The sequence below is a fragment of the Parasteatoda tepidariorum genome, chromosome 1 (genome assembly GCF_043381705.1).
Source record: "Parasteatoda tepidariorum isolate YZ-2023 chromosome 1, CAS_Ptep_4.0, whole genome shotgun sequence".
Classification (NCBI taxonomy): domain Eukaryota; kingdom Metazoa; phylum Arthropoda; class Arachnida; order Araneae; family Theridiidae; genus Parasteatoda; species Parasteatoda tepidariorum.
In genome coordinates this window covers 56,946,609-56,971,145 of record NC_092204.1, presented here as the reverse complement: position 1 = coordinate 56,971,145, position 24,537 = coordinate 56,946,609, and the positions used below count along the sequence as shown (strand labels likewise).

Here is a 24,537-nt window from a genome sequence, read left to right as displayed (position 1 = left end):
TTTTCTCCCTTAAATCATATTTAATTAGTTACTGATAATTTCTAAACCAAAATCTTCAACTACCCACTTCGGGTAACACTTTTCTATAACCCTCTTTATATAATAGGCTTTCCCAAAAATTTATTTCTTTTTATTGTATCGTGCTTGTATTATTCGAAAACAAAGTATTGTAGAATTTAACTGTTTTACGAATTTAAAATGATACCCAAGAATCCGATGTGTATCTGTTGATGCAAGAATAGCAATTTTATGGCTGAATAATAAGTACTGGCCTGATAAACTGTGAAATATTTGGTATTTGGCAACTAAATAATAAACATTTCATTAATAATTAGATTTTGTAAAAAAGAAAAGTATCTTTTAGTTATGAAATACTTTCAGTGCAAAACTATGATTGAATAAAATTAAATCTGTAAGAGAAACAAATTTTAAATTAACCTTATTTTTTTCATCTACATAAAAGCTTACTTAGGAATTATAAAATATATTTAGATCTGGATTTATTCTATCTCATTCACAAAATTTATTTTATGTAACAAAATCTATTAAATAATCTATTTTGTTTTACAAAAGAGCATTAAGAATGTTTTTGAAGATTTTGAAATTAAATGTTTAAATTATATGTTACTGATAAACTTATCTGAAATTAATCAGTCACAGATAAAATTTTGATGATATATTTTGTTTCCAACAGGATACTGACAGATCTCATATTAAGTCACCTTCTCAAAATGCTCATTCAAAACTTGATACTATAAAAAAGTTTTTGTTAGCCAAAAGAAAATCTACTTCTCCGAATCTCAAATGTAATTCTCAGTCTGGAAGTGCCTCTTTTCCTCCTAATCAAAACTCAATTGTTGAGACTCCCAAAGAAGACGTTAATAACAGAAGTGAAACAACCAATCAAAACACAGTTTCTTTGGAAAAATTCGTTAAAAGTGTTATGTCAGATGTTGATGATCCTGATGATTTGTTGCAGTGTGCCCTTGATCCTGATAAAAGGAAAAACATTTCTTCTGAGACTGAATCAAGCAGGTATGTTTGTGTGTAAAAAGGGCATCTCAACTATTTACTTGGTTATTAGCAAAAATGCACACTGCACTTATTTATTTATTTATTATTTTTTTTGTTTAAAATAGATTTTGAGTTGGAATTTAGGCTTTAATTCTAAATTATATTGTCTATTAATTAATTTGTGAACACAATTGCTGTGTCATTTATAATATTTTTTAAAGACTGATTGTGGCATTTTACTAATTATCCCATTTCTTTTATTTTTTTAAGACTGAGTAATAAAAAAGACTCATCATAATGTTATTAATTTACTGTATTTCAAACTGTTAATGCATGATACAACCTTATTTTAGGTTTTATTTATTAATTATTTTTTTTATTTGATTAAAATGTTTTTATTTTAATATCAATGTTTTTTTTTCCTACTTGCTTAATAGTCTATGGCTAGTCTCATTTGCTTTTTTTTCTAATTACATTGTTAGGTAATTTTATGCAATTGATTTATTTCATGTATGCATGCCGGTAAATAATTTCATTTGTAGTTTTGTACTGGAAAACATTTTATTGTCCGTCTACTGTAAGAAAATTGATCTTGGAAGAGTAATTTTGATGTGAGGATCACAGTTTACTCGAGACTCTTCATTGGTGCGAAGATTTTTCATTTGCCTTCAGTGTTTCTTTTAGCTTCCTTTTGTTTCAACTTATCGCTTGTTTAACTAATAGACTCATATTATGATTCAGCCTTCGAATGTCTTCTTATTGTAAAAGGAAAATAAAACTTGTCTAGTCATTTTCTAATAACTTTTTAAGAGTTGATATTAAAGCTTGGCTTATATTCTTATAAAGATTTCCAAATGTATTTTTTGCAAATTTATTTTCTTAAACAATTGCCAAATAGATCTTGATATTGTTTTCTTTTTCATTATGGAAGGAAATTTTTGTTATGATTTTACAGTTTATTTAAAGAACTGTAGTAATTTTTCGCACTCTAAAAAGTCTACTCTCCACACTAATTACTTCTGAAGATACATTTCAAACCAGACACTTGCCTGTACAAATCTATTCTAGTAGATTTTATTATTATTTTTACTATTCCTAAGCTCCAATCAAGTTAATTTTATTTTCACTTAAGAAGATCAATTATGATACTTGTCATATAGCCAACCAAAAATGCCTTTTGTGGTAATTTAATTAATGCATGCAAAAAAGCCAAAAAGACTACTAGCAAAGTAGACACATAGAGTAAATATTCTTTCATATTTCTGAAAATTTTCTTTCAAATCCACTGTAAATTCTTGGTTTTTATTTTAATATATTAAAAAATTAACAAGTAGTAATTTTACATTGTAAAATTATTGTAACATTTGTTATGAATAAGATTTTTTCCTTGAAATTTTAATAATGTGTGTAATATGTTTGTATTGCTATACAACAGTATTGATTTAAATAGTATGTATGTGCACATGTTCAGTTAAATTAATTACACGAAATGTAAATTTGATTTTGTTTATTAAACACTGTTTTTCAGCCTTGTATTGATAGTATTATTTTTTAAACAAACATCTGTGCCTTATTAACGTACATGCTTCTTTACATTGGAATTAGAATGTGCACTTACTGATTTAAGGTGCAAGAGCTCATTAATGGGATTTATTTTTTAAAATATTCTCATTATCTCTTATGAATTTATTTATCTCTCATGAATGAATTTATTCAGATTTAGTATAATAGTTTAATTTAGTACATTTTGTATGATTTTTCAATAGTCTAAAAAAAAAAACCACTTCAATAAAATGCAATTTTCAATTACTGTTTAGTTTCAGAAGTTATGTACCTTTAATTTATAAATAACAATTATTTTTCATATAATATTCAAGATTTATTTTATTATTTTAGCTTTATTTAGTAAATCTTAGCACTGACTAACAATTTTCTTATGTTTAAATTATTTATCATGCAATTTCATGTCTTTTGAATTTTTTTTAAAAACAATAATTAGATACATGGAAGGCTAATATTGTGGAATATTTAACCTACAATTTTCACTGTTCATAAGAATACTTGTTCCATTTGCTAGTTGATGTGTGCTAGATTTAGTGGGGAAAAGAAATCAAGAATGATAAGTTGGCAAAATAAATAAATTCTAAGATTTTTCAATGTCATCTTTAAAAAAAAAAAAACTATTTGTTGAAGAATGTTGGAAAATTGAAAACTTATCATTTTGTTTTGCCTTTTTCAATATGCGTAAAAATTAGTCATACGGAACTTTAAGTTATTTATATCATCAATAAAGTTGGGTAGTTATTTAACGATTGGATCAATCACTAATTAATTTTTGTAAAGTCATCAGTTTTGCCAATTTAATTTAGGTTCTCTTGTTCATTTTCATGTTTTTATTTGTTTAATTTTATTTAAAAATTACTTAAGTTTGATATTTTTTCCCATAAAGTAGTAACAAAAAAAATTATCTGTCTCTAAAATTGTTACTCACGGAATAGTCTCAATTGACTCACACATGAGATCTTTAAAAGTTTTTAATTCGTTTAAAGTTCTTCTTTCCTGCATTATACTTTATCAAAGCTGTATCCAGTCTTTACAGTTGTTTCATTTATCTGCTTTATTTAAACTGAATTTTATACAAAAAGCAATTTTATGTTAATTTAAATGTAAAGGAATAAAGAAAGCAAAAATCAAAGCAGTTCCATCCTTCTAATACTCTCTTAGCCAAGATATTAAAAAAATATTTTTTCTATATATAGGAAGTATGATTTACTTAAAAGAGTATTTATGTAAGTAATGTTTTTTTATTTAATTATTCCTAGTGTTTTCTGTTTTAAATACTGTTTGTTGTTAAATGACATGAAAGAAGTTTATTATGTTAACAAAAAGTAGTTGAGCTAAAATGTGGAAAGGGTTCCTTCTACTCTCATAAAAATGTTCTCCTTTAAAAAAGCGTTTTGTAAAATTGTTTAAAGATAAAGCGTTTTATATTCTTAAGATATTTACATTTATCTTCCAGCACTAATTATGTAATATTTCAATAAAATGCATATAAATGCACTTAATTGCAGTATCACATAGAAAAATAGTTCCCTCTCCCATTTTTCTATTGAGATATTTTTGCATGTGGGTACTCACTGCTTCACATTGACCTTGCTTGACAGCATAGCTCTGAGGCTTCGTTCTTCTTAATGGCTCAATGCTTTTCCTCCTACCATTTGTTGATTTTAAAGTCAACTTAAAAAAAAAAAAAAAGAAAGAAAGAAAGGTTTTGCTAATGGTATGGTGTATGGTATTAAAATAGATAAAGTGCCTATTGGACTGTTTGATTATCATGTATGGAATTTCTTAGCAGTTCCAAATTGTTACTTGCTGTTCCTGTGCTATGCCATTGCTTTCAAGTAGAGAATTTTAGCTCAACATTGCAAGATATGGTTGAGCTAATTTTTTATTAAAATTTAACTCTTTGTGGATAAAATAAAAAACCTTCAAATTTTTAATGTAAGTCAAAAGATTAATATTGAATTTATTCTTCAACATTTATTTTTAATGGAAGTTATTTAAAATATTATAAATTGTAACAATTGTTTTCATCCAAAAAGCACTATGTCCCCTGTCATGTCTCAGAAAGAAAGTCTAAAGCTTCATTAGTTGGCTAATAATTGCTTTTGAAAGATGACATCACTAAATATAAGGCTCCTTTAATTTAACAAAAAAGAAAATTAAAAATATATATGAGATATCCTTGAAAGCATTAAATTCTTCCAATATNCTTTAAATTGATAAGAAAGCAAAAGCCCTGTATATAGGAAGTATGATTTACTTAAAAGAGTGTTTATGTAAGTAATATTTTTTATTTATTTAATTATTCCTAGTGTTCAATTAATTTGCAACATTGTCGAATGATTTCTGTTTTAAATACTGTTAGTTATTGAACAACATGAAAAAAGTTTATTATGTTAACAAAAAGTAGTTGAGTTAAAATGTGGAAAGGGTTTATTCTACTCTCATAAAAATGATATCCTTTAAAAAAGCGCTTTATAAAATTGTTTAAAGATAAAGCGTTTTATATTCTTAAGATAAGATATACATTTATCTTCCACTAATTATGCAATATTTCAATAAAATGCATATGAATGCACTTAGTTGCAGTTCCACATATAAAAATGGTTCTCCCTCCCATTTTTCTATTGAGAAATTTTTGCATGTGGGTACTCATTGACCTTGCTTGACAGCATGGCTTTGAAGGCTTTGTTCTACTTTATGGCTCAATGCTTTTTCTCCTACCTTTAGCTAATTTTAAAGTCAACTTTAAAAAAAAAAAAAAAGGTTTTGTTAATGGTATGGTACAAAAATTGATAAACTGCATATTGGACTGATTGAATATCATGCATGGAATTTCTTAGCAGTTCCAAATTTTTACTTGCCTTTTAGTGGGTCTACATGCTATGCCATTGCTTTCAAGTAGAGAATTTTAGCTCAACATTGCGAGGTACGGTTGAGCTACTTTTTTTTTTTTTATTAAAATTTAACAATTTGTGGATAAAATAAAAAACCTTCAAATTTTTAATGTAAGGCAAAAGATTAATGTTGAATTTATTCTTCAACATTAGCTTTTAATGAAAAGTATTTACAATATTTTAAATTGGAACAATTGTTTTCATCCAAAAAGCACTATGCTCCCTGTCACATCTCAGAAAGGAAAGTCTAAAGATTCATTAGTTGGCTGATAATTGCTTTTGAAAGATGACATCACTAAATATAAGGCTCCTTTAATTTAACAAAAAAGAAAATGAAAAATATATATGAGATATCCTTGAAAGCATTAAATTCTTCCAATATTAAAGTGTGTTAACAATTTTAAACAATCTTTTTATTGTAAATACAAAGAAAAACTAGAAGATAAAACTTTCCAAGCCTTTAAAGATTTTTCAGAGGACAGCAAATTTAAATTATGAAATCAATTTTAGATTTAAATGTGGAATGATTAAATTTTTGAAAGATAAGTTTTGATGATTTTGAGAACAGCTTTCATCATTGATAGTTCTAGTAAAATGAATTTTTTTATCATGTGAGAAAATTTTTATTGTCTTTCTTAAAAACTGATATATTCTTTTATTGGTTAATTTTCCTTTGCAATATGATATAATTTAAACTCAAGTTGTTAAACTCTTGTCTTTCTAGCTCTTCTAGTCCTAGAAAATTAAGTGTCAGATATAATAACAACTGTGAAGCAAACGTCTCATTCGTAAGCTTTTTATTACTTTGTTTATTATTACGGTGATTACTTATATATTTAAAAAAATGAATATGAAATGAAAAAATAAATATAAAAAGGGTGATTTAATATGAAAAAAATTAATCAGTAGTAAATTTGTCTTTCTCTTTGTATTGTATATAATCTTTCTGTTCGATTAAAAGGCGCAGCATATCCTCCTTTGGATCTTGTGCCATAAAACTTCTACATTCAATCCAATCCAATCCTGTTCGATTAAAATTTGAATGTATTTGATTTACGTATGACTTTAATTTTAATCAATGAAGAAATTCACATTACTTATTTTCAGGGATTATTATTTTTACAATTTTAAAAATCAAAGTTCTAAAAGTGCATTTTTATTGCGAAAAATTAATATATATATATATATGTACTAGGGGGCTGAGCCCCCTGTTCGCTGCCGCTCACCAACCCTTCACAATAATTGTCTTTTCTTGGCAGAAAACAGTTTTTCTAAAGTTAAAATTATTCACTTAACATATATTTACTAAAAGGAATTCTGTTTGCTTACGCTTGTGCCTCTACTTCTCACATCCAAATATTACTATCTATTAGTATTATAAACAATTAGATCGCTTGGTGAACCGGAGTGATTTTTCAAAGTAATCATTTTTAAAAATAACATTTATATTCTTATAACATTATATTGTTCAAACAAATTTGATGAGTTTACAACAATAATTTAATATTTTTGCCAATAATAGCTGTACTGGAAAATAACTTTAAATTAGGGATACAAAAATATCTAAAGGAAAACAATACCTTTACGACTTTTGTTAATTTTATGCTGATGACAACCAAAGCAATATTGAAATGAATGAGGAAAACCTGGATCCACTCAGCTTTAGATCGTAACTTTAATTGTAATATTTTAGCAAGCAGCATTATAAAAAATTAATACCTTTTCACACACATGCGTTCTCAATTTTAATTGACTTTTTTTGTGCGTTACTAACCGCAAGTGTTCTGTGATTGGCTATTTTTTATCATTTCACTCTCTTCTTATATTATATAAAGATATATATATGCAATGAAAACTCGGTTAAGCTGACGTTCTTAGGACCGAAAAAAATGTCTGTTTTCGAGAATTGTCGGTTTACCGGAAGGGTACCCCAATAACAAAGTTTAACATTGCAGATTGTTTTTGGAATATTTTCAAAGATATAGAAATAATAAAATCTGCAAGGATATTCATTTAAACTTTAAAACAGATTTTTTTTTTGTTTACGAAAAGAATATGTGAAAAAGTTTGTTATAAATACATAATTCTAGCTGTAGCTACAAATAAATGAATATAATTTTCCCATTGACGCAGATATTCAAGTTAGTCATATGAAACCAAATAGGAGCTTTTAGACCTCAGTCTGTTTTAACAATTAGGTTTACACCCCCTAACACCTGCCCATCTCTTGATAGGAAACTTGGTTAATACCTCCTTGAAAGTAAACTGGGTTTCGCAGCAATGCATACCTGTAGGGCAGGAGGACCTATGGAGTTGAGATATACACTGTTTTAATAAATAATTAATTTATACGATCACCTCAAAGATTATATTTCTGTGCTCTTTTTTTTACCCCCGCTGTGTTATATACAGTCTTTAAATTGATAAGAAAGCAAAAGAAATTTTCGTTGGTGAAGAATCATTGAGAACATTTAAGACGTCAAAAGAAAAAAATTTACATGCTTATAGTCTAGAAAATACTGTTTTTCCAGAAAGTGTTTTCAATTAATAGTAATTTTATTAATTTTTTTAAATCTCAACTAGTTTGCATATAATTTTTTTATTATTTCTGTCAGCTTTTATAATTCATTTTTTATAGGATTTCGGCCCTAAGGCTATTTGGGAAAAATTTAAAGTTCCAGCAAAATGTATTGGAGAAGCCATTCCTAATCCTGTGTTATCTGTTGATGAAACAACATTTACTTCAGCAGTGAGAAAAGTAATTTCATTCTCTTTCTTTCTTCCTTTTAATTTTTAACTACCTGAATTATTTGTTCTTCGTAATGGAATCGAATTGGAAACGGTAAACAATTAATAAATTGTTGATGAAAAACACTATAAAATAATGCACAAAACTGAAAGGCATAAACCAAAACAATCAATGAAGGTAAAAAAATTTTTTTTATATATATATGTTAATATTTTTTGACCTTCCTATTAGTTATACATAATTAGGTTAAACAAAAGATATTTTTAATAGTTCATTAGTTCATAATGAAGATTAACTATACTCAGTATCATTTGGCAAGATGTTGCTCTTAGTCAACTCAAGGTAAGAAAATTTTCCTCAATTATTTCTTCTTATTTCTTTCGAGAGGCCATGAAAAAAATCTTTCCTCAGTATCTGAAAACTGCACAATACCGTACTGCACAACTGCTTCGTAATGGAATCGAATTGGAAACGGTAAACAATTAATAAATTGTTGATGAAAAACACTATAAAATAATGCACAAAACTGAAAAGCATAAACCGAAACAATCAATGAAGGTAAAATTTTTTTTTATATATATATGTTAATATTTTTTGACCTTCCTATTAGTTATATATAATTAAGTTAAACAAAAGATATTTTTAATAGTTCATTAGTTCATAATGAAGATTAACTATACTCAGTATCATTTGGTATTAATGCTACACCATCATGCACAAGTATGTAAGATAAGTTGTACCAAAATGATTAAATAAATGATTAAATAATATTGACATTTATTTATGNTATTTTCAAATGTTCTGCAACAGGACTTATTAATTTATACAAATGTTCTGCAAGCATTTCACAGCGAAAAGAGGTCAACTTAACGTTAAAATATTATATTTTCATTTATTAAAATACAGGATCATGCACAGATACACTACATTATTTTTTAAACCAAGACCAACATTCTTGATTTGTTACTTTTTCAATCACTTCTTTGAAGTACTAACTTTTGCTAATGACAATGACGATGAATTATTAATAAAATGCCTATGCTATGAAGGTCCGAAAATTAAAATAAGGGCTGCCTTAAAAGAATGTATGAGATTAGGGTTGGGGATTGTTCTGCAAAACTATCGGAGGCAGGTTGACGGGGAGGTCGCGGGAAAACGCTGTCACTTATTCAAGATACAAATTGTTCTGCAGGACTTGATTCGTTCTGCGACGTACGTCACAGCTTTAGGCACTTTCTGCTTCTGGGATTGTCAGCATGGCGTTTTTTTAAACTTCTCTTAAATAACTTGGTGCTATTTTTCTATAAATTTTTCTTTTTAATATATAGCTTATTTTTTTATTTCAATTAATACTCATTATCTAAATTAAATAAGCATCATTGGCATCAATAATAATTTGGAAATTTTTTACGTTTCTCTTAAAAGAACTCATAACATTTCTCCATTAATTTTGGCTTTTTTTTTAGTAAGCAGCTTTTTTTTTATGGTTTTCTAAAGGAATAAGTATATTTCCTTCATTATTTCTGCTTTTTAGTATACTGATTATTTTTTTTATTTCAATTAGAACCTCTTATCTAATTAATTAATCATCATTGACACTAAAAATTTTTATCATTTAATATAATTTTTTCATTAATTTTACTTTTAGTAGACATTTTTTTAAATTAAAGTACCGTTGATTTTAAATTATTTTACTTAGTTTTATATAAATGCATTTTAAAAGTGCAACTGTAAACAAAACACACAACAGGTTTCAAATAAATTTTTGAAATACTAATATATGACTTAGTTTGCCTATGCTAGCACTAGGATATTCAAGTATTGAACATTAAGTTTATCTGACATAATGAATAAGAAACAAATATTAAAGAATGTGTAATAAACTCTTTTTTCTTCATTAATGACACCTATAAGCTGGCAAACTTCACTGAAATTATTTGAAAGTACAGTTAAATTTACATCAGTGGTCAGTTGTAAGTGGCCCAATAAGAAAATTCCACTTTTTCCATTTTTAGAAATGTGGGCTTAAATGACCCTTTTCGAATACTGTCCAAATTTCAGGACGATAGCACTAACAGTTCTGGCGTTATAAAAGAGACACTTACACAGCACTAACTCGTCATTTTATTGTTATAAATTATTTTTTAAGTTTATTTTTTAGTGTACATAATGTAAAATATTTTCTAATATTCGAAATGTAATTATTTAAATCTAATATGCTTGCATTAGTGTTTGTTATTAAATAAATAATTGTTTGCAAAAATAAAAAATTTTCTCTTCAATACTATATGTACAGATATAATAATTTTAAAATAATCATGAACTTCAAACTAAAAATACTTATTATTTAAGGAAAGTGAAACCAGTTTAACACCCCTATAAAGTTTTTTTTTAAATAGTTTAATACTTTGCATATGATACACTTTTAAACATAACATTATCTTTTTAAAAATTCTTACTACAAATGCAATCATATTGAAATTTTATTACAACAATTTCTATAAAAGTAGTACTTTTTAAATATGCATAAATATAAATTTAATTCATTTTAATTAAGACTTTGCTCAGAAACTTCCAGTTTAAATTCTTAGCAATATTAAGTTACATTTTTTAAGATCTTTGATAAAAGTGTCATTTTTAAAAAAATGTAATCAGATTAGCCTGTAACCTATTATCAACTAACTATCAAACTTTCTTGCAATTCATTATTATTGTTTTCCTGTACATCAGTATTGAACCAAGCATATTTAAAAATTAATTCAGGCAGTTTATTTTATCTTCTATATGTTCTAACTAACATTCTTGAATGTACTATCACGATTAAAATTTGCTTTCAGTAATTTTTCCTTCAAATGTTGTGAACGAAATTTTTTTTTTACTTTCATTTTAGATTCTTGAAACTATAAATTTCTATGGTCCATCTTCTATACAGTCTGTTGTTTGGCCTTCAATGAATAGATCACGTAATTTAGCTGCTATTGCACCACCACATTCTGGAAAAACTGTTGGTTATCTTCTGCCACTTGTATCAAATATGACCGATGGGTTCTTTTATAGTAAAATACCTAAAGGAAAAGGAGTATGTACTAAATAATTACTGTTTTTTTTCTTTTCTTTTATATTTTATATCCGTCGTTGAACAGCTGACCCAGTTTTGAGTTTTCGATTACTAATTTTCAACTCTGTAGCCTTGTAATTTTGAACCAATCCAGAAGACAAGGAAACTCCTGGATCAGTACTCCCAGAGGTATTGATTTATTACGAGAACATGAAGGACTTTGCGACTCAACAGATTTAGCTTACATCAGTCACCATTTGCTACATGGGGGTCTTCAGCCGGCGGGGATCGAACTCACAAATTCTTGGACGTATGCCCAGTGCCTTACCAACCAGGCTATCCCGGCTCTTATTTCTTATTATAAGAACTTACATTATTGTTTGTTTATGTATGTGTATATATACATATGTAATCTATATATATATACTTATACACGCACAGTGCACGGCATTTAATGTGATAACGCTCAAACCAGATTGCAGTAGTTTGGATTCTAATAGATGACTGATTCCAATAACTTAATAGGTATTTCGCATTAGTAATAAGATAATATTTCACAATTTTTCTTGTTTAAATGCAATCAAATATTAGCTTACATATACAGATTTTAAATAAGATATCAATCATATTAAGTGATACAATTTTAATTTATTAGTAAGGTTAAGCAACAAATAAAAGTCACTTCTCTTCATTGATTCCTTAATAATTATAAAAGGGAAAGAAAACTTTATTTGCCTTAGAACTAAACATATTGAGGGCTTCTTATTTTTGTTCAAAGGAAACAGACAATAAATTTTTATTTCAGTATCCAGTGGTCATAAGTCTGTTTTCGGAAGAAAATTTAATGGCATATATAAATAATTCCAGTTTTGAAAATTTTTTGACTATAAATGGCTGCTTCTACTACTTTCCTGAGATGTGATTTTAAGATCAGGCTGTCACAATGTGTATATATATATATATGTAATGTGTGTGGGTATGCGCATGTATTCGTGTTGTGTAAATACATATATATATATATATATATTGTTATTTCTTTCAGCCCCTAGCTATAATACTGTGTTCCTCATGGAAGAAAGTTCAAGCTGTTTATGAATATTTTTGCACTTTTGGAGCGTTATCTAAACTAAAAATTGTCACTTTTTTTGCTGATGGCATAAGCAAAAGAGCTAAGGTAAGATTAGTTTCTGTATTTCATAAAATTATGATTTTGTGAATAACTTTTGCTATTATTTTTTCCTATAATATTGGTTTAGAAAACATAGTATAGTAAATCTGAAAAATCCAGGCTGCTCAGAGGTTTAAAAATTCTTAATTTTTGATATCTAATGTAATTAAATAGAGAGGTCAAAATCAAAAACCCAAAATTATTAATTTTTTTTAATGTGTTTAATTCCAACATAAATAAACATGCTTCAAAATTATTTTTCAATTATTCCAACTGACTTTGATGTGATTTTTATAGTTTTGATATTTTTTTATCAAAAAATTATTACAGCATACAATTTTCGAAAAAAATTTTAAAGTTAGCCTTTTTTTAAAGTTTCTTATTCATCATAAACTTTCGGGATATTTTAATAGCTTTCTAGCAGTTGTTTATGCCAGATTTTCACATTATTTCACCATATGCGCATTTGAATAACGCGTTCAGGTATTTGCTTACTTCAAGGCACTTAATTTATGACAATTTCTTCTTATGTTCCTCTATTTTACTTGTGTGTTTTTTTTTCAAGCAGTAATTGCTAAATTTTTTTTATTTTTTTTTTTTAATTTCAATGTTTTTAATAGTTTAATAGTATTACAACATGCACATTTGAGTAATTACTTTTGGAATGGAAGCACTCGATTTGTGACTACTTTCATCATAGATCTACATGGCTTAGGCAATTATTACAATAATTTCTATTTGGTTTTTAAGATCCCAATATTTTTGATACCATAATATTGTGACACATTTTCTGAGTTGGGTATTTGTGTAATATCTTTTTGACATTGCAAGAATCACAATGATTTTATTCTAAATTCATTAGGTTTGACCATTACTTTTTCAGCAGTTATTGCTACATATTTCCCCCATGTTTGAAAATGGATTTTTTTGAATTACTATTATTACGATGTGACTTTCACCACATCTTGCTAGGTTTTCTGTTTTAGTCAGTTTTATTGTCATAATTTGGAAAAATTTTCTGTATTTCTGAGGTTTTACAGGTTTTAGGAGTAGACCTTTGCCGTAAAACCTTTGGGTTTACGGCTATATTGTCTTAATTTAAAAATGTAAAAACAGATTTTGCTTTACTGTGTTAAAGATTTTGGAATTGCTACTGCTGATTCTCCTTGTGAAGTTTTACTATCACATTTTATGTTTCATTTGTTTTAGTTTCAGGATCACATTAAAGTTAGGATTAAACAGGAGTCCAAATTTTAGAATAATCAACTCTTCATTGAATAATTTTAAAATGTAAAAAAATTTAAATTCAAATTTTATTATAGCAGGATTACAATTGCCAATATGATAAGGTAGTACACATAGTGACGATTGAACTGCCTAATTCCATGATCCCATATTGTAATAATTATAAAATCTATTTATTTTTCTGTTATTATTTAACTTAAACATTTTACTTTGATTAGATCAGAATCACAATACTGTACAATATTAAATAGGCCCAGTTTAAAATAAATTTTTTTCTTCAACCATTATTTATTACTCTTTTTTCGTTCATTTATTTTTTTTATTTCAGTAATATTGTTAAGATTTTCACAAGCATGCTACCTTGTTGGAAATTTTTGAGTAGCTTTTCCACAACAGGACCTTTCACTAAAATTTTATTCACACCCATAAAAAATTAAATTAACATGCTTTGGATTTCTGACTACATGTTTACTTTCTTTTAAAATTTTTATAGATCAACTAATTTTTTTTCTTCAGATAACTACTTTAACAAGTGGATGTGATGTTATAATTTCTGTTCCATCCTCTCTACTAGAGCTTTTTAAAGAGAAAGCTGTGGATATCTCTAGATGTTGTCATTTTATTTTAGATGATGGAAACATTTTATTGTCTCAGCAAATTGAAAAGGTTAGTTGCACATTTTTATTTATTTAAAATTTCTTAAAATAAGGTTTTAGTGTTTATGTTAAATATAGACTATATTGAGCTTTTATATACAGTAGAGAACCATTTATCCGGTATCCAGATAACCGGGAAAAATTTTGCTCGATTTTCCCGCCATTTTAAACTAGAACGAAAAAAGCAGAAATTGGACTCATCCTTGAAGTTGAGTAGAGGAAAATGTAAGGAAGGGGAAATTTTTTTTCCCCGTTTACCCAGAGAAACGTCATTTCCTCCGTGACCTTGAAGGCAGGGAAGGGAGGAATGTTTTATTTTTTCCTTTAGGCCGTCAATCAAACTCAAGGGTGTGGCATGCTGATTTCGTTTTCTGCTTGATTTACGAGGGGGGTGGGGAAAATGCATTGCATGCATATCAGTGAACAGAAAAAGAAAAGAGAAAAATATATTTATTTGACATCGACTAATAAAAATAAAATCTTTTTCTTTTGAATAAATTCTCATTCTTTGGAAGTGTAGTATCAATTGCAAGTTTTTCTTGGTGTGGAATCACATCTGCTGTAATTAAAACTCTTGTTTTTATCAACAAAAAAAATAAAATAAAAGGAGAATTGTTTATTAATTTAAACATAGGTTTATTTTATGAAGCAGATTGCAGTTTTGTTTTTCTGATTTCACTACGTTTGATTTTTTTTCTTTTCGCGATAAATTTCGCACTCAATTAATTAATTCTTTTTATTCATAAATTTTATCATTAGGTTTTTTTTCCTTTTTTTTTGAATTCCGTTGATCTTGCCTTGTTCCGGGTTTTAATATTTATGCTAGTGCCTTTTTTAACTATCGTTTCGGTTCGACAATTTTCAAGTGTTTCAATTTAGATTAATAAGTTTTCCTTTTATTTTATCGTTTCTCCCCGTATAATTAGGTATGAAATATATTGCGTTATTTAATCATTGGTTTTGTTTATATTATTTAACTTAGGAATTGTAATCTTTTTCAAAAAATATGAGAATTTTGTATTTTTTAAACTTGATTTTCTTGTCTAAACTTGCAAATTTAAATGTTATATTTCTGCCATTTTTTTTTTTCTTTTTAAAGTTAGGAGTACCTTTCTTTTTTCTCTTACTTTATGCATTACACTTTTTCCATGTACTTCGGGTTCGATAAAACATCGATTAACGACACTTTTTGGTCGATCCAGAAAACCGGGAAATTCAGATATCCGGGATAGCGATGGTCCCGAGCATCCGGAATAATTGGTTCTCTACTGTACTGATTTAAATCATCGAAATTTCACCTAGAAAGCTCAGCACATATGACTATGTAAAATTTACTTTGTGTTTCATTTTTAAAAATCAGTTGAGGGATATTTTTGTATTCTTTTTTTTAATTCACAGTTATGTACAACTGCCTTTTCACATTTAAAAATTATCAAACCAGACTACTGATTGCCTTAATTTGCATAATAGTTGTTTTAATGTGAGGGAAATTCAGGCAGCTCTGAAAAAAGATTGGTCAAATTAAATAAAAGTAAAACTGCTTCAAATTTTTTTATTGTAAATTTAAAAAAAAAATGGGTGGCTTTGCAAATTATAATTGTGAATTATTACTATTTCAATATACAGACAAACCCCACTATAGTGAACGAAATGTTCGATCCCGTGCTTTGCTATACACGTATAATGTTATTTTTTGTAGATATAGTGAACAAAAAAAGTTAGGAAGTTGGATATAATGAACTTTTTTCCGTCTTTGGGTGATTTTTTTTGTGTGATAATTTTGAAATTTCTACTTCAAAATTAATACATACACCGATTTTTAAAACCAAATATAGAGGGGGATGTAGCGATAAGCATTTTTTCTTGTTTGCTTCTTTTATCTCATTTTCCCATCCCTAAACAAACCAAGCAGATGAACTCAGCCAGATGATGCACCTGTAAGGTGTCAGTGGAATCAATATGCATTTTCTGTCAGAGGGAATGAGGAATTATTCATTATTGGTCGAAGGATTGGACGCTAATATGTGTTGATAAGGCCCTCATTTCAACTCCTTTTTGCTCTCAGCTCAGTTTAAAAAAATCCTGTAAACTGTCTCAAATTTAATTATGGCGAACAGTAAACGTAAAAGGTTCTCCATTGATGAAAAAATGGACATAATCAGAAAAATTGAAAATGGGTGCAATCAAGCTGATATTTGCAGGGAATATAAACTATCCAAATCTGCAGTTTGTAACATATGGAAAAATAGGCAATTAATAATTTCTGCTCATGAAAAAAATTTCGATGGCAGAAACAAGTTGAGAAAAGCAGATCACATTAAATTGCCTACGTAACGGATATAGTGAACTCTTGGTTATAGTGAACCAAAATTTCGATCCCTTGAAGGTTCACTATAAGGTTCACTTGAAGGTTTGACTACTTTGATTTCTATTATTTTTAGCATATGCTAGTTTATTCAAAAAAAAATTTTATCATCAAATTAATGTTTTTTTTTTTTTTTTTTTTTTTTTTTTTTTTTTTTTTTTTTTTTTTTTTTTTTTTTNTTGTATAACTTTTTTTTTTTAAAAAAAATTATATAATTTTGGGAAATTTGACAAAAAAAAAATTGTTCTAGGGAATATTAGGCTCTCATAATTTTCTGCAACCCTGCTGAGATATTTTTTTCAAGTTAGTTATTATTTTAATTCTTTTTTATAGGTAACAAAATTAATGCTAACATTTGTTGAAAGTATTCGATCTAGAGTACCACTGTCTGTTTCGCTTCAAATCATTGTGTGTGCTGAGAGATGGACAAAAAGTATATCAGCATTTGTGGAAAAATTCATGAACAATCCTATCTTGTTATTTACTTCATTTTTAGAATGGGCTATTTATGCTCAAATACCCATGTTTGGCCATGTTTGTTTTGACAATAAGAATGATAAATTAGTGGGTAAGTATGCTATTGAATTAATGTAATATAAAATTGCATCATATTGCATTGATATTGTCAAATTAATGTTTACTTTGTATGATATTTTTACAACAAATGATTTTTAAAAGAAATCTATCTATGTATTTTTTCTTTTTTAGAAATTTTGCAAAACGCTGTCAGGACAATTATTTGCACCAGTGATAAAGAAGCAGCTCTAGAAGTCCATTCTCACTTAAAATTTGAAAGCATAAGATCTTTTTTAGTTACTGATGATATGGAACACTATATTTCAAAAGGTTATGCATTTTCCTTTTAATTCATTGTATCCATATAAAATCTATTATTTATAGCTTTCTTTATAATATTTAAACTGAAAAATAATTATTATTAGACTTTTTCATTTGGTTTTACTATCTATGAGACACTATATTTCAAAAGATTATGAATTTCCCTTTGTATTCATTTTTTCTGTATAAAATCCATTATTTATAGCCTTAATTTCTTCTTTGACATTAGTTGACATGTTATCCCGCTTTATATATATTAGTATAACCTAGTTCATCACTCATTTAAATATGCATCCAGATTTTTCAATGTTGAATTAGTAATCTTTGAAATCCTAAATGTTGGAAAAACCTGGACAAACAATTTTTCGTATAACTTAAATAAAATAAAATAAATTAATTAACAAATTTTAGTAAGAGTAAACTTTTTCTAATAACTAAATTCAGTTGGTTTTAAAGTGGTGGCCTTCTGTAGTGATACAGAGCAGGGTTCATAGTTGTCCTGATTTTCCTGATAAATATTATTTTGGACTTATTTTAGCTTTTCGTGTGATCAAAAAACAGTGGAACCTTTTAGTGGGTCATTTTGACCTAAAATCGTTTTTGTTATCGTTTTTCTCAGAAAGTTACAAACAAAACTGAACAAAAACTTTAGACTTTTACTAATTTTCTATCTATCACAAACCATGGAAATATTATGAGCCTTACTTAAATGAATGTTTAGTTATTGACACTTATACCTAAAACTGCGGTGTTTATGTCGTTTTGACCCAGTTCCTAAAAGTATGTGTTGCATTTTAATAAGGGATGAGAAATATTTCTTTCTTCTACTTTTTTTTCTTCTCTTTTTGTTATGTAGAAATTTCTTAAATCATGATGTCAGTTCTACAAATTAATAATTTTGGGTATTGATAAGAAGATTCAATTATAAAGTATGAATCGTTCATAACTTTGAATTGGAATTGTATCTTTCATCCTGTTGTTTTTCTACTATTGAATGGAGCTGACGAGTAGTTCAGAGAAGATCACGGCAGAACAATGTTAATTACTGATCTGAAAGGGAGTGCAAACTTAATTCTACAATTTGCTAAATACTTCCATGGCGTCATCAGAACACAGGATTTTTATTTTGCAAATCCTCCCAAATAGCAAGACGGGCAGCACTGATGTAAACTTATGCATTGGAAATCTCTTCTATTGAATAATCATGTTTCAGAATAAAAACAACTGTAAAGATACACTTAGGGAGGCGCTTGAATATTTTCAACACTAACGGAAAATGACTCAGGAGACGAAAGTTGATGATTTCATAATTAACCATGAGGAATATGCTATTCCAAAGGAAGAGTCTTCCTCATCAGATAGTGAAAATGATGAACTCTCTTGCTCTGCTATCATCTCATCAAAGGAAAAAATTTCTAATAAATGCAGAAGACTTGATAAAAATTACGGACATGTAGAAGTAAACCATTTTGTTTCCAATGATGGCGTTACTATTACACCTGGCGTTGGCAATCAAGGTAGGTTGGCTGGACACAACGTTTTTAAGAAAATACCTGGCCCAAGTCCTTACACCAAATAAAATGTTAAAAAAAGTTATGTATCTAGTTAATGAAGACTATTTTTAGATGAATCTATAATTCAAAATTGCATATCATTGAAATGAAGAAACAAGTTTAGTTGCATTAATCCCAAGGGTCGCATTCCCCCTAAAGTTCATAAAATTTCTAAAACTATGTGCAAACCCTAAAATTCCTAAAAATTTGATAAAATTTTGTTGGTGTTCCTAAAAAATTAGAGTTATAGGCTAAATATAAATAAAAAAGCAATAATCTAAGATATAAGAATTTAACTACATTAATTAAAACTGCTTTAATTTTGCCACATGGGAATTCTGATCCTGAGAGAGGTTTTCGATAAATAAAGCATTGCTTAATGTGAGTCACCATGAGAATACTATTATGTCTCTTAGACTAATCAAAGATACCATTCAAAATAATGGAGGAGTGTTGAAGATCACCACAACACTATTGAAGGCAGTAAAAGAATCTCACAAATCATATCAAGAATGTATTAGAAAAATGATCATGATTAATTTGTTTTTCTCTAACTTCTAATATAAATTGCTGGTTTGAAATCTAATAATATCGCTCAATAGTTTTTCTTAATAAAGTAAGGTAAAGGGTAATAATAAAGTTTTGATTAAGAAGGTAAAAATTAAATAAAAATCCAAGTTGGTGCTAATTTATTTTTTCTCTTGATTTATTCTCACTTTTGCCTGTTCCTGAATTATGCACTTAATTTCTGATAGGTAATATGTAAAGTTGAAATTTCATTTTTACACTTTAGAGATTTCATTACTTGACTTAATAAATTTCAGAGCTTTATTTTATGGCTTGCAATTATTTATGATATGTGTGGATGAATTGTAATAATCTTCTGTTATGTAATAAACTACCGTGTGATCTGTTTTTATCCTAGCAAAATCATATATTACCCCTAAAATTTTTTGAAAAAAGCTCCTAAAATTACCCTAAAATTTTAAAAAACTTTGCTGCTACCCCTGTAATCCTTCTCTTCAAATAAATATTTAATGAGTTATATAGAAGGTATGTTACTCCTTTGGATAGATAATATAACCTTGAACATTGATTTTACGTTATGATGAGATAATATAACTGCGAACTTTGATTTTACATTATGATGAGTTAGGAAAAGGTGTAATACAAAGAAAGATCCAATTGATTTGTCAAACTATTTCCAACATGAAGAATGGCATTCCTACTCACTAAATCTCAATCCTATGGATTACAGAGTGTGGTTAATTTCGGAGTCTTGGGCCTGCACTAAACCGCATAAAAGTTTGTACCCTAAAACAATTGCTTTGGCATGATGAGATAGATCAAAGGTAAAAGACTTGTGGCCTATTGCTGAAAATTTAATAACTGTTTGCATCTCTGTAGTGCTACAAAAGGTGGCCACTTAAAACCAATTAAATGCATTTATTAGTAAAAGTTTACTCTTACTATTATCTAAAGTTCAATTTCAAATTTTTGTTCATGTTCTTTCTTAAAGAAGTTTTCTTAAAGTGTTTTTAAGTTAAAGTGTTTTCTTAAATCTGAAAAATATACAATTGTTTTCATTGAAATGTGCTCTTTAAGAAATTATAATTTTATCACTAATGTAATTAAAAAGTTTAATGGAAATACTATAAGAATTATTTTTTTATGAGAAGGGAATGGTTTGACTTGTATATTTAATTTATAAATTAGCAATTTCAATTTTCTGAAGATTTTGATATTTGTGCTTGTTAGCTATATGAAAAAAATTAAATTTATTTACAAAGTAAATTTAAAGGAAATCTTAAAAATTTGGAGAAAAAAAATTTATAATTGCAATTGCTTAGGCATAAATTACTACATTCAATAACAGTCTACAAATCCAAATGTTGTTACCTTAAAATAAACTTTAACTTAGAAAATGTTTTATTTTAAAATTTTTGAAAGTTAAAATTTAACCTTTATTTAAAAAAAATGTAATTGCCTATCTCTGTGTACAACCTGATCAAAATTACAAGGCTACAGAGTTGAACATTAGTAATCATAAACCCAAAAAATTGGGTCGGCTGTTCAACGACGGTTATAAAATATAAGAATAAAACAATAATCTGAAAAGCCTATAACTAATTTTTCCTTTCTGTTTAACTGGTTTAAATTTCATAAAGGTTGTGAAAAAAATTAACATACTGGCTTTTGATACTTTTTTGCAGAGGTTATTAAAGATTGGAAATCTGTTCAGTTCTCATCTGTACCTAATTGTTTAGTTATTACTGATGCAGCTTTGATTGATATGCCTGTTAGTAATGCTAACCATCTCATTCATTATGACATTCCTGAATTATCCCGTTCACAGTTTGGAAACCGATTTGGCTGTGTTGTTGAAAGCTCCACTACAACAGTATGTAAAAGTACCATTTTATATCACACACTTATATATTGCTCTTAAATTAGATGGTGCCCTAATTGCATATGTTTAGCTGCTTTTATATAATTTGTTCCAAAAGAGTAAAACTTTATAATACTATAATTATTGGAACCAGTAATTGAAATTTAAGATATTTTATTGTTGAGATTACTTAATGCATTCACCGCCTCCATAGAATGTTAAAAAACCTAATAATGATGATTAATCATAGAGGGCTACCAGCAAATATAAAGTCACTGCTGATCTGCTTAAGAAATTTTATTTAATGTACTATACAATTATCCCTATTACCCATAGATGGTGCTCAAAACACAAATTTAAAATATTTTCGTGACTTACTGGCAATGCTCATGACAGGGAACCCTAAATAAATTTAAACTTTTAATTACTTAACAACAGAGCTTATTTTTAGATGTTTCTTTCCTTTAAGCAGAAAATTTCTATCATTTATGTGTTAAGAATCATTTGACATTTATTATATGAACTAGAAAAATACTTCTTTGTATACTAGAATTACTATATATACAATGTATACTGAAATATGTCTAACTAGGAATTTACTAATAAGTTGTGTAAATATAACAGGCAACTAACATTTGAACTCACTTTTTAAATAAAAAATTAATGGAAATAGATATATTAATTGGAATCACAATGGTTCAGTGGTTAAGATAAACATTGGGATGAACTGAGGTTTGATCCCCACTGGCGACTTGAAGCCCGCCCAGCTTTAAATCAATGGTTACTAGCTTATCTGGGAAGTAAATGCGGCCTGTGCTCACTGCTGGCCGTATTACAACAACCTTTGGTGCCGTTGGTCACCAAAGTGTGGAGCCTTAGTCTCCATGGCCCTCCTGGCTCATAACTGGCTGTTGCACAGGTGCTTTACCTTTTTAGATAAGTTTTTTTTTCCCAGCCCATGTTTAGTTAAAAGAAATCGTTTAAAAAGCACTTTATTATCTATTACTTTGCTCCATGAAACATATATGTATTATATATTTTATTTTTTCATAAATATAGCACGATTTGCAGAAAAGGAGGAAAATTATGTATTAATAGTTAGAAGTGTTGATTGTTGTATTCTGTTTTCCGTGTACAATTGAATAAGTTAAATAATTTTAATTTTTTAAGGACTACAAATCAGATTGCAGTGTTCATATTCTTATATCTCAAGAATGCTCTTATCAAGCTGCAGCTTTATTGAAGATCATCAGTCGAAGTGGTGTAGAGGTTTCCAAAGAACTGAAGATTATAGCTTCTAAACAACCAAAGGTAACAGCCATTTAAGTACTTTTATTTAAATAATTTGTGTGTCTGAATTTTTGACTGTGAGGGTGCTTATGATTTCCTCTGATACTGATCCTGATGTCTATGAAACTTGAAAATCGAAATTCAAAAATATAGTTTTTTTTTTCTTTAAAAAATAATTTTTATAATTCATACCAAATATTGTAATGTTTTTGCTGTGTTATAATGTTAAGTGAAAAGTTTATGAATTGCTACTGAAGTAAAGAATAAAAACTGCATTCTTAAGCATAGTTTTATTAGTATATCAAACAATTCTACCATATTTTCTATAAGTGTAGCTTTCAGAGATGTTATATAGATGCGTCTCTCTTTTCAGAACTTAACTACTTTTTATTTTACTCTCAGTTTTAAATATTGCTCCTAGATATAGATTTAAAAGTAATTTTTTGATAAATTGTATTCATATCTGTCTTTTAAAATATGTATTTATTTTTTTTACCTAGAAACTTATTCTCAATTTTTTCATAGAACTTTGTTAAATATTGCTCTTTATTAATTAGTACCCTTTTCAACACCAGGGGAATTAAATAATTAGTTTTTAATTGCTTAAATTTTAGGATGAAGAGCCAGGTACGTAAATGTGTTTATACCTTGATTAACGTTATAACTATTTATTTGAAAATTGCAGCTCAAATTGTATTCACCAATTAGCAAAAAAGCTTATGTGTGAAATTTTTTTTTAATTCTCTTAGGTATAACAAAAAATTCAAATATTTCTAAAAGAAATAATGATAAAAAGACATGTTTAGATGTTTCTTAAATTATAATACAAATTATTATAGTTTAATATAAATTAAATTGCAATTTTAATTTAAAATTTTTTTTCCATAAAAATATCAATTATTTTATTTAATAAATGTTTTAATTTGTCAAAACATACTTATAAATGTTAAAATTTCACTATAGTAATTTTTCTGGGGTTATAATCACCATGGTTAGTTTAAAAAACTCATTAAAGCAAAATTATTTTTTGACATGTGTAATATAAATTGCTTTAATGGCAAATGTAATATAAATTGCTTTAATGGCAAATTGCTTTTATGTGTAAACTACAATGTATTGTTTCTTTTATCTGTAGTTTTAATAGTGTTTACATTGGTTTTGATGGTGTGGAGTTAATGTGTGTTTACATATCAATTTCCTTTATATCGAGAAACTAAGTGTACATTTAAGAAATTAAACATATTTCTAACTTTATTTTTTATGAAACAAAGTTCTCCTTATTATTTTACTTGTAAGATTTTTAGACATAAATTAATATTATGCTTTTAAAAAACATTTCTATTTTTAGATTTTGAAAAGCTCAGATGTATCTCTATGTTCTAATTTTAAAGCATATGGTAAATGTGGTGTATCTAATTGTGAATCACGACATCATATTGATTCTGTTGCTGATAGGCCTTCAATTATTCCTAAAGAAGGTGACATTCAATGTCTAATAACTCATGTGTTTGATGCCACCCATTACTATGTCAGACTTTTGAAGTATATATCACCCAGTGAAGAAAACCCCAAACATGTGTCAATGAGTGCTACATATGCCAAAATTGGGTTCATGTTGAAAAAATTTTATTCTATGGAAGAAAATCAAATAAAAGTGAACTCTGTTAAGATTGGTGAACAATATGTTCTTGAAGATAAAAATAAGCTTTTTTACCGAGTTAAGGTAATGATAATTTCTCTCTTCTTTTTTTTA

The 24,537-nt window shown here is 27.4% G+C and overlaps 1 protein-coding gene across 1 annotated transcript in view; it reads left to right on the top strand.

Annotated features, from left to right (window-relative positions):
- The window catches only part of LOC107441964 (putative ATP-dependent RNA helicase TDRD12), a 71,302-nt gene that overhangs the window by 29,248 nt on the left and 17,517 nt on the right, over positions 1-24,537 (top strand). Inside the window, exons 16-26 of the mRNA XM_043047961.2 lie at positions 695-1,035; positions 6,199-6,262; positions 8,113-8,232; positions 11,114-11,302; positions 12,324-12,455; positions 14,211-14,360; positions 17,049-17,283; positions 17,424-17,561; positions 21,319-21,506; positions 22,665-22,805; positions 24,133-24,507. Coding sequence (XP_042903895.2) covers positions 695-1,035; positions 6,199-6,262; positions 8,113-8,232; positions 11,114-11,302; positions 12,324-12,455; positions 14,211-14,360; positions 17,049-17,283; positions 17,424-17,561; positions 21,319-21,506; positions 22,665-22,805; positions 24,133-24,507 — 2,073 coding nt within the window. The remainder of the gene's footprint in view (positions 1-694; positions 1,036-6,198; positions 6,263-8,112; positions 8,233-11,113; positions 11,303-12,323; positions 12,456-14,210; positions 14,361-17,048; positions 17,284-17,423; positions 17,562-21,318; positions 21,507-22,664; positions 22,806-24,132; positions 24,508-24,537) is intronic.